The sequence below is a fragment of the Melanostigma gelatinosum genome (assembly GCF_949748355.1).
Source record: "Melanostigma gelatinosum genome assembly, chromosome: 10".
NCBI lineage: Eukaryota > Metazoa > Chordata > Actinopteri > Perciformes > Zoarcidae > Melanostigma > Melanostigma gelatinosum.
Genome location: NC_136643.1, coordinates 25,055,616 through 25,070,682, shown reverse-complemented (window position 1 = coordinate 25,070,682; position 15,067 = coordinate 25,055,616). Strand labels below are relative to the sequence as shown.

At 43.9% G+C, this 15,067-nt stretch overlaps 1 protein-coding gene across 3 annotated transcripts in view; it reads right to left on the bottom strand.

Annotated features, from left to right (window-relative positions):
• man1a2 (mannosidase, alpha, class 1A, member 2) overlaps positions 1-15,067 on the bottom strand; it is a 78,088-nt gene that overhangs the window by 44,536 nt on the left and 18,485 nt on the right. For all 3 annotated transcript variants that reach the window (XR_013772300.1, XR_013772301.1, XM_079277206.1), the window contains exon 3: positions 12,239-12,497. Coding sequence is in view for 1 of the 3 variants with exons in the window: in XM_079277206.1 (XP_079133332.1) it covers positions 12,239-12,497 (259 nt within the window). In the remaining 2 variants the exon portion in view is untranslated. The remainder of the gene's footprint in view (positions 1-12,238; positions 12,498-15,067) is intronic.

Below are 15,067 nucleotides of genomic sequence, written 5' to 3'. Positions count from 1 at the left end.
AAACAATTACTTCATTGTTTCTTAATCGTCAAGATAATCACATTTTGTTATTATGTGGTTCTTGCCAAAAAGACCAGATAGTACAGGCAGAGGCAAAGCCCCGCCCCTTTTTGGTGGAAAATGTGAAGTAGTCAACGGTGAGAGACAAATGATTATTTCTGTTTCCTGTTTGAAAAGTGCCATCATTTACACGTTTGTCAATTTAAAACATAATTCCTCACATCAAGAAAGTCGCATTTTGTCGTAAAACTGTTGAAGATGTTGACGGTGAAAATACGTTATTAGAAAGACTAAACACCTAAAAAAATCCCGTAAGTGACGCCTCTCACTGAAGCTACGATGTCTGCGTGTTTAGTACCAGGATGAACTCACACCAACAACGGGATCTCACTCGTTCTCTCTCCTCCCGGCTGATAAAAAGAGTCGCTGGATAAAACACATCGGTTCAGAGAACGTTACATCTGTGCGTGGAACATAGCTACGTTAACTAGCAAGCCAAGCTAACGCCCATGTTGGTGACGTACATTGTGCGAGACGTAGTTCACGCAACACTAAATTATGCTACGAAAAACCTACAACCAATAATCTCTTTTTAATTGACAAACATCATACGTGTAATTCATGTCACAATTGGTCAAAAATGAAATCCATAAAACCATTAACCATTGCTGGTAAAAGAAGAAAGACCTCTTCTGTTCAAAGGCAATTTATTTTGATGGACTTTGCTTTCTTTCAATACAATAAACTGATTGGTACCTCAGGGCAGAGCTATTAATCAATCAATTCACCAATAAACTGCTACATGTCTTGCACACATGATCATGTAAAATGAGGTAAACTGAAGTAATAAATGTTGGAAAGTGAAGACGAAAGACTCAGAATCACGGGAGGTTTAGCAGCGCTGAAGGGAGGACATGACCCCAAAGACTTTAATCTGGAAAATGATGCCAGTGAATCAAAGCGTGTGAATGTAAAGTCGGCCTTCTACACTAAACAGCAAGTCTATCACACACACACACGACGATGACCCATTTAACACAAAGTGCGGATATCTTTTGGAGCTGCCTCTTTGTATTTTGTTTTAGAGCATTATTCTGTGTCTGCAGACATGTGTCTGCCGGATAGAACTAAAATCTATTCTTCAGATGAGGCTGAGAGAGAGCGGCTCGGGGAGGAGGAGATTGTGAGATGAGCCCTGACATGGAGGCTGATGCTGAGAAGAGGCGCTGCAGGGCAAACAGAGAAGATGACACAGCCGAGGAAAGGAAAGACTGCCAGCTCCTACTGAAGCACTGCTGCTCTCTTTCAATTTCAAAACCCTGGTTCAGTCCTCCTCCACAGCGCTTTCTTCAAATTGCAGGGACAACCTCAGAGAAGTGCGTTTCCTTTCTGTGTGGTGGTGTCAGTCACTGTCTGGTTCTATGGATATCTGTTGATTCCCTTCTCTGTATACGGGCCGTCCACTTGGCAGCGTTCCTATCTGTCCATCTGCCGGCCTCTATCTCTACATGGCAGCTTGTCACTTCATTTCTATGCTGACCTTGATTATGGTGACTAAGTTGGCACCGACGGCCCGCATCCCGCAGCACACAGTTGTTCTCATTCTGTTGTATTTAAAGTCACTACGAGGATCTTTTATTCTGTGTTGATTCTGGCGGTCCCTGTGGACTAAAGTGGTAGTGTTTCTCAGCACCAGAGTCTGGAGGATCTGGGTGTGTCCGCGGTGGACCGGTCTCTGCTGGAGGATCTGGGTGTGTCCGCGGTGGACCGGTCTCTGCTGGAGCTCAGATAAATGGTGTTCGTGCTGCACCAGGCAGCAGAGGAGCGCCTAAACAAGCTATCAGCGCACACACAGCTAGTGCACCGTATCACACACACACACACACACACACACACACACACACAGCAGGGAAGCGGCTGATCAGCCTCCTTGGATGTCACTCCTACCATGCCTGTTTCCCTACCATGCCAGCGTGTAGCTAACTGCGGCCTCTCGATGACGCCATGTGAGGATTAGCATCCAGATCCTCGTCTCCTTGGAGCAGGCGGGCGGCCAAGCTAATAAAGACGAGGGCCAGGAGCCTCATTGTGTTCTGGGCCCTCGTGGCTTTTCCATGACGCACTCCATGCACACTCTCTCTCACACTCACACACACACGCGCGGGGTATAAATCTAATTGATACACACCATGACATGGACACTTAAGTGCTGGTTGGCTCCCCTTGATCCGCGTTGATTGGATACTTAATCAAATTCTGATTGGCCCATATGCCAAGGACGAGCGCAACAGTGCAGGGTGCTCGGCAATGTTGACAAACTGCTTATTTAAAAAGGACCTTGGAATACTAATTGGGCATTAAACTACAAAATTCTGTGATTGATTCCGACAGCTACCTCTTGCCGTCACTGCAGAGGAGGAGGTGGTGGTCGGGGGGGGGGGGGGGGGGGGGGGGGGTTGGTTTGCATTGGCCGAAGTGGCTGGTTTATTCACCGGCAACGTACTGGCATGAGCCAAACCCAATATTTTTGTGATCTCTGGCAAAGAAAGTTATCCCTGCAATCAAAATGTATTCTAATATCAACCCTCTGATCCCAGAGCAGTCTCAGGGTTTTTCTTTTCTGCCGTCACATTTTCCTCGCTGTGGCCTTCTTGTATTTTGTGCAATAAATCATTGAAAAAGAAGAAAACTGGAGGCTGTATGTGGTATATGCATTGAGCTAGTCACATTTATACAACCTCTATTTACAGCCTCTTTTACTGTGTTGTCACGTGACTGTTGGTCTGTGTTCAAGGAAAGATAGAAATCGGATGATAATGAGCGTCTTCGTAGCTTCTGGCTGTGATAAACAGTACAGTGTTGGCGAGTGTTTCTCCATTCCCCCGGCGCGTTCAACACTGAATCAATGGCTCTGTGTAATAACTAAATCCTAGAGGATCATCATCCAGCTGCGTTTGCTGTATGTATGAAACTCTGTTAACTGATTCATCTTCTTCTACAAGCCGTAGATAACTTAAAGTGCTTCACTGAGACCAGCTTTGGAACGAAGCAACGGCAATGAGAGGACGGTTCATGGATCCATTTATGAGAGAACCTTGAAATGTGACACCAAGCAAGATGCACATAACGTTTAATTCAGAAGACGAATCACTGGGGTGACGTTTCTTTTTCAAGTGGCTGATGTTACCATGGCTGCCTGAACAAAGCATCCCAAACCGCTATGTTAATTTAACCCATACAGAGCTCCTAAGATGTAGATGGGACTGGTATTCTCAGCAACAGAAATAAATATCTTGACTCAAGGCGATAAAAGGAGACTTCACCTGAGCCAACCGTCTGGTTTCTTTGGTTGTTTTAAAGTCATTCCCAAAGACTTGGTCGGGACCCACAGGTGGGTCGCAGTAGATTTGAATTGGGGCGCCAAATAAAGCAGAATTTCTTCCATTGTCTTTATTTAACATTTAAAATCTGCGGTTCACCTTTGAGCCACCGTGTTCGTTTTGTTCCGATACCTGTAGCCGACCAATTTGAGGCAAAAACAAGCACTTTTAGTGGAAATAGTGATTTTAAATCACATTACAGCCCGTTTAGCGGCTTCTGTCTGCAGCATTCTCCCTCAATACCGGACCAGTTTCTAGAGTTGTTGTCCCCATTCGTCATGTAGAACAAAAACATGAGAATAGACTCCATGTAACCCAAAGTCACCCTTTCACATGCATTGTTTTTGGTAGTCAAATTGACTCTCACCGGCCTCTTTCCTAAAAACACTGAAATCATGTTTCCACATTAGTCCACACCCAAAACAGCACAACAGATAGTTAATCAACAGCCTGTATTCAGTGGAAAACAAACACCGATCCGGAGCAGTTCTGTGGAAAATAAAGCGACTCCCATGAGGCTGTGCAACCATCATGGTCTCAAGCTGTCTTTCAACTGAACAGAATACAAATCCCTTCCCCTATCAAAGCCAGTGCAGGACGGGTATTTGTGCTTAACACACCATGTTCCTCCCACGTCATGCTAAAGGTCCTGCATCCTGTGAGGCCCAGTGAGTCCTGCATCCAGTGAGTCCTGCATCCAGTGAGTCCCACTGTGACGCTCTACAACTGGGACTGTGGAGCTTGCCGACGAGCAGCAGCTTGTGTTGCAGGATGACAGCTCTCCAAAGTAACACACAGTCTGCTGCTCTGCATGATTCATCTTCTCTTCTGTGGCAGCTGCTCGGTAAGTCTGGGAGTCACCGTCATCCTTCTCACCAACATGTAGGCTACTTTATAATACGCACTTTGGAAAACACATTCAAGTGCCATTCACATGCTTTTAATGCCTTTATCTTGATTCAGCTGATCAGTAAAATACACTTGTCGATTGCAGATGGAAAGCCTAGTTTGTCTCTAGAAGGGGTCTAGTTGTAAACAACTAAACAGAACTCGCAGTAAATTGAAATAGAGAATCTCAAAACGTACAAATAGGAATGTTTATTGAATCTCTGCAGCCTGACAGCAAGTCCTGGAAACATCGCTTCTTGTTCTGATTTACTAAAAATGTGTCTGCCATACCCGAGGCATGCCTTCAGTAACATCAGCATCGATAAAAACATTCTCAAATGTCTGCGATGTTGCATTTTACAAAAGCTTGAGAAAATCAGAACGTTTTGTGTTTGTCACATTGAAACAGCAAAAAATAAAAACGTTTTTGCAAAATGATGCTAAGTTTTTCATAGAAGGGAGGCACAAGTCTAATTATTGCCTGGAGTGAAAGTTATTATCAATCTGTTACTGGCTGTTTGTTATGTTTGTGCCACAAGAGTCACGCAAATATGAAGTTGTTTGAAAAGCCGGGACACACGGTCAAAACATTGCTCCTATTCGTAGACATATTTCGTTCTGAGGCAACAACAGGAGTTGCTTGATTGCCCGTCACTCTGCAGGTGTAATTGCCTCCACGGAGCTGTGGATGACGCACACCTTTACTTCTGGTCCATGTGTGTTCGTTTTAGTGAGAAAGTGAAGCGCAGACTTTGTGTTCATGACTTAATGAATCATGCATGCATCTGGGAGGACCGTCTCTGTCCATTAGCTCCTACTGTTTCCATGTGGCCCAGGTCTCTATGATGCCACTGTAAATGTATTAATCACGCCTCATTATACACTCGAGCTGCCTCTGGTACAAACAGGCCGCCAGGACTGGCCCTGTGTTACTAAGGTCAGAGTCTGAGGGAGATGAAAACCTCGCTTCCTCTCCTTTTCCCCGTCGACTGACGAGCTCAAGAGTGAAAAAGTCTCAAATATGCTGCTGGGTTTATGAAAAAGGAAACACTTTTCTTTAACCAGCCAAAACAAGTGTTTGTATTTCCATCTCATTGGTTCCACAATGTCCAAACAGTGATTTAAAGGCGTGGCAGAATGTGCCAGCGTGAGACTGGTTGTGCATCTACTGCTGCTTCACGCCACAAATAAAACCCTCGAGGGAGGACTCATTACGACGGCTCCAAGTGTTTCAAAACCTGGAATTGAAATTGTGCATTCATGCTAACTTAAATAATTGAAATAGTGCTTTCTTACATATATGTTATGCACAGCACTCAGATCTTTGATACTTTAAAAAGAAGCAGCGGATTTTCTTGATGTCCAACAAGAGGTTCTTGAGAAGAAGCACAACAAGGACCAAAAGCAGAGATTCATGCACCCTTTAGTCCCGATGTGCCACGGTTTCTCTCACACACACACACACACACACACACACACACACACACACGGCAGTGAATATTTCATCAATCCCATTACGAGCCGGAGCCTGAGAGCGAGGCCATTACTTTTGCCATTGTTAGAAAAAAAATTAAAAATCAGCTTCGAGGAGGCACACAGTGAGGAGCTTCTGGAGCAGGGCTGGAGTTATCTGCTGCTCTGACTGACCTCCAGAGTCAGTTTGACTGATTTACAGCTCCGTTTCCGACCCTCCCTCGTCTTTCTCATCTCCTTCCAAATCACCCCACGGAGGCCTCACCCTCTGGCTCAACGGAGGGCCTTTCAGAAGATGCACGAGGGTGGCGAGAGTGTGACATCTGAATCGCTTCCTGCAGTAAATACATTCATGGCACTTCGGCAGAAGGGGGTGGCAATAAATTCCCCGTGAAATCGAGACGGCAAAACAGTCTAGATGGGCCGGGTTTCTACGCAGCTCCAGAGCCAAGAGTTCAAACAGATAATGTCTCACAGTGCAGCTGTGAAGTGAGTTGTGAACCAGTCTCTAGATCAACAATATGTTTACGTGTCCAAAGAAATCAGGTTTTAACCAAAGTCACTGGTCAACCAGAAGAGATGTGTGTCGAGTCAGTCTTGATCTGTGAAACGCTCACCAGATGGTCGAGGGTCTGATCGGTCGACACGGATCGGTTTGAAGGTCCAGTATCCATGCTGTAGATCAGTGAGCAGGACCACGTTATGGTTAAAGCAGATTAACTGGATTTTTGTATTAATTACATTTATTTGTTGGCACTCGGTTCATTATTTAGTATTGAAAACAAATATTCCCATTTGTTTTGTTGTATTAATCTATACCTCTGGCCGTCTCTACTTGATGTCCTCCTGTGAAGCATTATTATTATTATTATTATTATTATTATTATTATATCATGAAGCATTACTCATAGTAACGCAGACTTGGCATGAGACATTTTGATTTATTTCTTCGTTAACAGGCAGACAGGACGAGCAGGACCAGCAATTTATTATTCAGACACCTAATTTACATGCAAAGACTGAAAACATGAATTTTTCTAATACATAAATGATTACAGATGAATAATGGCCAGAGATAAAAAAAACGACAGCACCGGGAGTTTTGACAATATCGAGTTAAAGTCACAACGAGGAACTTTCATTCTGTGTTGGTTCTGTTGGTCCCTGTGGACTAAAGCTGGAGCGTCTCTGAGCACCAGACTCTTTAGAAACCCTCTCATTCTACTGCAGCCGTCAGGGATTCTTTAACGTTTTCTTTTGCTTATTCAAAGAAAAAGGTTTTGGTTTTTTTAGGGCTAGAAAGCAGATGTGCATGAACCCGTTTGTCACATTTAAATGCAGTGCACACAAAGTGTTACATCCACCATGCATGTCACTACTTGCACACTAAAGTCATCGTACTGAATCATTCTGGCTTCTTTCAATTTCATTCCTTCATTTAAAACATTAAACGCATCCCACACATGCAACATCCCCGAGGACCCGCAGAAACCCATTCCCTCATAGCAGCCAATTCTGCAATGTCAGACATCGAGCTATTGAAAGCATTCAAATCTTTTCTGCCCTGCCTGCTATCTATATCTATAGCTATAGATATAGATAATATGCTACCAACTAAATAATGTTTCCGTGTGCAAAGTGTACTGTGAAAACATACTGTGAGATAGAAGCAAATAAAACACCTACATGTTTGGGATTGCGTCATCTCCATAAATATTCAGTCGTGACTACAGTTAGTTTCCGGACATCAGCCTTTAGAGAGATCTGTGGGAAGTCTTTTCTCAACATGTGCTCTACTTCTTCAGCCCACAGCAGCTGTACTTAAAGTTGTCCCCAATTAGAGCTCTGAACATATCAATAATTCCTTTGGTTTCCGGGGATGTGGTTCATGGAAGTAACGCTCCAACGATGCCCTAATGCTGCATTCAAGCAGCAGGGGCACAATGGGAAGAAAGAGGACCCCCGCAGTGACTCCAGCTAGAGTGCATGCATTATTCCAAGATGATTACCTCCACTGCTACCATTGTGAGTCATGTCTTTTATATAAGCTACATTTATGTTATGTTTGTGCACCAACGCGAATGACTTCAACGATCAGTTTACATCAGGGGTCTCAAACTCCCGGCCCGCGGGCCGCATCCGGCCCGCCATGTCATTTTATGTGGCCCGCGAATCCGCCAGCAAAAAAAATTAAAAATACATTTTTTTTAAGTTAGACTAATAATAATAAAAATATCCCCATAGTTGAAATTATGAGATAGAAAGTCGAAGTTATTAGATAGAAAGTCATAACTATGATAAAAGTCATAATTCTGAGATAGAAAGTCAAAAAGATGAGATTGACAGTCAAAATTATGAAATAGAAAGTCAAATTATGAGACACTTAAACAGTTAGAAGCAGCTCTTTGGCTGGTTACTGTACATTTAACATGGAAATGTATTGAGAGTACATTGAAGACTCCTTTAAGCTGTGAATGCAGAGAGTTATTTAACAATATGTTACATTTATAACTGGCCCTTTGTGGGCGACCATGATGCTGATGTGGCCCGGAGTGAAAATGAGTTTGAGGGCCCTGGTTTACATGGTCGTCTGTACAAAATGTCCTCATTGCTTTGCAGATTATTATGTAATCATTATTGGATCTTCTGAGACTTTTGAATTCTTGAATTATGGCCAAAAAATGTGTTTTGTGAGGTCAGTGACCTGAAATTCTGTTCAACCTTAAAAGTAGAACGTTTGATCCAATAATCGGAAAAACAAAAAAGAGAAGGCTGCTTTGAAATGATCTGTAACATGAACATTTGCTCTCACTGCGCTGATCATAATCACAACAACATGAACGCATCATTACCGTAATCTTACCTTCAATGTGAAAAACGCCCCCCACACCAAAGAGCAGCACATTAAATGTACAATCACACTCGATAAGATCACGCGCAACCGGTTCCACTTTCTTTAAAAGGTTGATTCCTGTATTCAGGATACATTTAGCAGCTGGGAGCCCGGTTGACATATAGCATCATACATAATGTATAGAAACACATCATGGTTTTTGCAGGAAGGGGCATTGGTTCTCAAATGTCACATGTGCACGAAGTGCCGGCTTACAAGACGCCGCCGAGCGTGACGCGACAAAACAGGATTGCATGAGCCGCGACCCATGTTCAAGAGGACAGAAAACATCAACAAAGCCGGGGAGCGCTTTAAAGATCGCTCACTCCGGTACGCTTAGTGTTGTCCGCTGAGGAGGAGGAGGCGTGCTCATTGTTCTGCACAAAGCGATACGGCAACCCTTCATAAAACAGATGCTTTCATGAGCTCGGTGGGGGGAGAGTGAGTCTGCAGAATGACGGCGCTGCAGATGGTCGGAGAGAGATATTCAGAGCACACAAAAAGAAAAGAACGATAAGAAACAGATCCAGCTAAAAGGGAGGGAATGGGTTCAATAGATAGAGTCAAAGCGAGAGAGAGGGAGGGAGGGGGGAGATCTCTCTCTCTCTCTCTCTCTCTCTCTCTCTGGGCGAGCAACATGTTGTACTCTTAGCATACGAGGCTAGAACACAAACAGTGACGTTATATTAAGACTTCTTCATTAAAGAAAAGCAATGAACACCTGGAGAAAGCATTACTTTCTGCCATTAGATTAATTATTCCTTTGATCCCTGCATTACCAGCTCGACAAACTGTCGAGACTAACTCGTGTTTTTACAACATTATTGATGAACGAACCTTATTAAAAGTGAACTGTGCCTTTGTGCCACGGCCCATTAACTGCAACAGCCGGCTTGTTTCAATAGCTCCGGGCCAGCAATGCTTCACGATGTGACAGGTGAATAGTATTGGAGCGGTTAGTAGTGGAATTCATTCCATTCCTTCTCTTCTATTGCCTTAAAGCTCTCTGCATCTCCAGACGAAGGTTTAATGGGCACGAATGGTCGGGCTGCGTAATTAGCAGAAAAGCAGAATGGCACAAAGTGGTGAGCTGATGGAAGTGGTTGGGGGGGTTATGTTCCGCACAGTCTATGAAATATGTATTTGGAGGTTCATTTCTATTTCTGGAGGAACAAAAGGGCCCAGAGTGGCTCGACTGGTCCACAGAGCAGCAAACGTATCCTGCTGATCCGACTGATTTTATTGATTTCCCTCCGGAGTTAACCGGCAAAAAGCAACGGTCACTTCATCTACAGAAGCCAGCTCGATGAAGACTACAAAGAGTCTGATATAGAGACGCAAAGGTGTCGTGAAATGATGTTGTTGAGACCGATAAAGATCACCGGATAAAGGATCGTTTGAGTCGTCATTGTTTGGGATGCAGTGGTTTGCGAATGCAAAGCGAGCAGCCGGGTTCAATTTCTTAGAATCAGCTCCAACACATCAGTTTCTGAGAATCAAACAGCGGGAAATTAGACAATGCCTGTTTCACTTTGTGCAAGGCTACATCCACCGAAGGTTAATATGTTTGGGACCATACGGGGTTTAACGAGAGGTTTGGCCAGTTAATGGTCATCGATGGAACATTTGACATTCTATCGTTGTTGGCAGAACTGGGCTCTGTTTGTGTATTCTAATGAAAGTTCACTTTATATAAGACAGCTTTATTCATCTTTTTCCTGCTCCAAACCATCGTTCATTTATCGCCCTTTCAAGATCCACTGTCGCTCGACCTGCAGTTCAAACGGAATGCATAGACATGCTGCGTAGCATCCAAATGTGTCCATTTAGAAAGTAAATAACGCTACGAATGAAGCTTTGAGGTTTGGTATGATGCCAGCAGAGCGCTAAACACAATGCAACAACTGTAAGCCCAATAAGAAGAACTTGACACCAATGTAGTAACAGTTCAAAACCACTCCATATATTCAGAGGAGGAGAGTTGATCGCCTGTGTGAAAGGCTCTTTGTTTGTTAAAAGGTGTCACTGCTGCTGCTGCTGTTATTTAACGGCCCTCACAGCTAGAAGTATTGAAAAAAGAATCAAAGTTCGTCATTTAACCCGACTCCAATCATCAGACGCGGAAGCAAAGATTGCGATCATTGATCCTTCACAGTGATGAACTGTGTGCACTTTGTACCAGAAATAAAATAACACGGAAAAAAGGGAAACGCAGGAAATCGGTGTCAGACAGACGGCGTAATCCCACGGAAAGTAAAGTGGCTCAACGACTACATCTCACCGTCTACATGAAACATAAATGGTGACAAGAAGACGGATGCCGATACTCCTCTCTGGACTTCACAGCATCCAAACGCAGGCCAAACGTCTGCCTCTGTAGCCAGGGTTTGAAAGTAAAGAAAAAGGAAAGCACCCGTCTGTGCTCTCGGTTGTTTGCTCCGGTGCGATTGTGATTTCTCCTTGGAACCACGAGGCAATCAGGGAAAGAGGAGCGTGCTACGCTGTGCTGCAGACATTTACAGCTGCTCCTTTCTTGCTCGTTTGAGAGTGTATGGCTTTCTCTCTCCGAATGGTAATTGTGACTAGAAACAAAAGGGGCATTTAGAGACAAAAAAAGGCTGGTTTGGGCCGGCGAGTGTTCTGACTCCAAGTGCTGTTTCGAGAGAGCCGGTATGAGGTAATTATGCAGAAGGGGGGGGGGGGGGTACAGAGCGAGGGAGGTAGGCCGAGGTTGGCTGGGTGTGTATAGAGAGCGAGACCAGATAGCACCATCTGCATTCTGCACTGGTCCTCCGTGTGTGTGTGTGTGTGTGTGTGGACTGAATGTACTAAATATCAGTGGAGCTTGCGGTTCCTCATTAAATCCATAAAACATTAGTGTCACTTTCTATTAAAAGGAATACTTCAATCCAAACAAAATGATTTGTATGAATGTCTGACCTTGAATTCTTTAAGGAAAAATCATCATAAAATGTAGAGAAGACTTAAATTGGTGTTTAACAGCAAAACTATAACTTAAACAGTCTCACGCCTGCACAGACGCGCTACTTGTCCGTGCGAGTCTGATATATTTGAAATAGCATAGTTGCTGTTTTGATATAGTTTTGCTATTATTGTTGTTAAACGTGGCCCCCCATTTACTTCAATTCATCGAGACTTTTCCTTAGTTCTTTATTCTTTGGTTCGCCCCAGAGACACGAGATAATTCAGAGTAACATGGGGAGTAACTGATGGACAGGTGGTCCTTTTGTGGCTGAAGCATTCCTTAATTAAAAGCCATTAACTCTCATCAGTAGGGACGTAAAGAAATGAGTTCAGAGCAGGAGTTTAAAGATTTAAAGGGTCTAAAGCTCAGGGGAGTAGAACACCAAAGGAGGAGGTCTTTATTACCGTGTAAAGTCAGATACTAATAGATTCATTAACAATAATAAAATGTGTTCATGTTAAAACTAGCGACAGCTTTTGTACAATTTCTACAAGTGCAGTTTTATCACAGCTACAGTGAAATAACCTGCACCAATGCATGATGGGTACATGATCCAGAATGACACCATAGAGGTAAAGCCCAGCATTAGATCAAACTATTTTAAATGGCGGGTCTTGCCTCTCTGATCTTGTCCCGTCTCTCCTTGGCGTCGGGCTCCAGCGGCTCTCCGTCACTGACGCCCACCACTTTGGGCATGGGGACGGGCGGCAGCGGTTTGGGTCCCGCCTTCTTCTTCAGGTCCTCCATCACTTTGTTCTTCTCCGTCTGGATCTCAGCCTGCAGCTCCTCGCGGGACTTCCTCAGCTTCTCCTTGGCCTCCTGCAGCGCTCGCTCGTGGTCCGCTCGGATCTTGTCCCGCAGGTTCTCCTCCTCCTCCCTGTAGGACGAGGGTAAAAGGTAGGTTTATGTTTTCATTATTATTTTCACAGTCTTTGTTTACGTCCCTCAATAGCTGCCACAGAGGGGTTACTTGTCCTCCCCGGGTTGAACATCAAAGTGTTATTTTAACCAAGTCCGACACACAAACAACAAACATTAGTTTCTTTTGTCAAATATATAAAAAATTAACTCCGACAACAAACATTGAACCTCTGGGAAATACATGATAGACTGTTGGAGATGAAATCAAGGTTACAAGTGTTTGCCGTTTGCCTCTGAAGGTCTAAAGAAAATCGAACTGTTACGATGTGAGTAGACGTGGTCACGGGTTCACAATTCTGCCCAAAAAGCAGGAGAAGTAAAACTCACCAACCTCGAATTTTAGATCATGTTGGAAACAATAGAACCACCCGTTTTGGGAAATCTATGGATTTCCACCAGTAAAACAAACAATAAGATCTAAACCCAGCCTTGATAATAAAACATATCCCCATAATAAGTCTTAGTTATGAGACACACACACACTTTAAAGTATCTGCTCCAGGAAACAGGAGGTGAGGGAGGAACACAATGAGAAGAAGTGTCAGAGTGAGAATCATCGTCTTTGGCTGCACATGGAGGCAACGAGCCTCAGGGTGCTGACATTTGACATTACATTTGACATTATGCTTTTTCAGGCTTTAAACACGTCTTAAAACAACGTGATGTTTTAGCCTCCAAGTTGTAACCTGTGTTTGGTGTCTCGCACGAGAAATTACTAAAACATCATCATGAGATGAGGACTGGGGGAGAATGAAAGCGAGGACACAAACAGAAGACTAATTTCCCTCGACACTGAAGTCAGTCCCTTAACTTCTCATCAGCCCCGTTGTGTCGCTGGAGTTGCCGGTTCCAAAACTACCTCGACATAAAAGCACTAAAATGTGAGTCGCAGAGGACGATAAACAGGAGAAATCTTGAGAAGGACTGCGTGTCGTCTGAGTGCAAACATGTGAGCTTGTTTATTAATGGCCTGTGTGATAAACTGAAGAGAATGTGGGCGGAACTGCCGACCCGCTGAGACCCGTGTGGACTCAGCTGCAAGCCTCCGCAGAGCTGCACAGTTCAACGTCTGAGAAAACAACACGGAGTGTGTGTGTGTGTGTGTGTGTTAACTCACACATCGCCCAGTAATGTGAATCTTTGTCCTCTTCCAAGAGGAGAGTAGTGCAGGTTGTGAGGAGTAAAAGTGCAATATAATCTTGTTAAAAACAGAAGGCTTTGTGGGTACTTATTTTATTAATTCAACATATGTCAATGTGTTCTGAACTAGACACACAGTGACCCATCATGACGGTTTTGGCCGTCGCCATCTTGACTTTGTGCAACCAGTGAACAGGAAGTGACCTTATCTGGACTGAGGAGGAGCGACGTAGAGACGCCGTATACGTCTCTGGGAGAGAGACCTGTCAATCACTGCGTAGCCATTTGTAGCTATTTATTCTGTTCTTCCCGTAGCGGTAATTTATGGTGAGGATTTAACCATTTATCTGTTTTAGATGCACACGTGTCTGAACATTACTGCTAATCAGGAAAAATAAAGAACAGGTAGGAGGGAGTGCGCTGTGAATCAGCCTGCATATGAGCGGATGTCTTTATTGTAGACCCGGTATGATAAGAGAAGCCTATACGGTGCAGCCAACTTCCCCAGAGCAGCCATGAAGAAGAGGTGGTGAGCGGTGGAATAACAGAGACACGCAACGCATGCGATTTAAAATAACTACCGCCTTCAGATGCATGTAAAGGGAGTTTATGAACTGAAAGTAACCATCTTCAATGCATGGAAGCTGCTGTGGAGGAGCGATGAAACCAAGAATCACGACTGTTTCTAGCGTTACCCCCGCAATTAGAATTAAACTTGTCCGTGCAATTAGATACTGGTTGAAGAATGTATCATGAACATTAAATAAAGGAGCAAAATATGAATGTGAGGGGAATTTGTGACTTTGAAAAGGTCTGAATGGTGTCAGAGAACATGGTAGCTCCAAAGCAGGCGGACAAACGTTCATTCATTCTCCCCACTAAGGATCATGGTGAGTCACTGAGGTACTGAACAGGCGTAGTGAGAGGAAACACTCACAGTACCTCAGGAGAAAACACTTGGCTGCAGGGCTTCAACTAAAGACTAATCGATTCATCCAGCAACCATTTTAAAGATTAGTTCATTCATCGCCATGTTGTCTTTACCATCTTACTGAGTGACCATGTTCAGACTGAGGAGGAGTGACGTAAAGACGCTGTATACGTCTCTGGTAGAGACCTGTCAGTCACCGTGTAGCCCCGCCCTAAAGCATCCCCTGCTTTATGGTCTGTGTGACTCTAAATGGACCATAATGTACTAAATGAACATCATGCTGTATTGAAGAAGACTTGAAACTAGAGATTGAGACATAAACTCATGTTTACAATGTTTACTGAGGGAATAAATCAAGAGAGAAGTAGAGTCATTTTCTCATAGACTTCTATACAACCAGAGGAGTCGCCCCCTGAAGGACATAACGAAGGTTGCCACCTGGTGAAAAGCCTAAT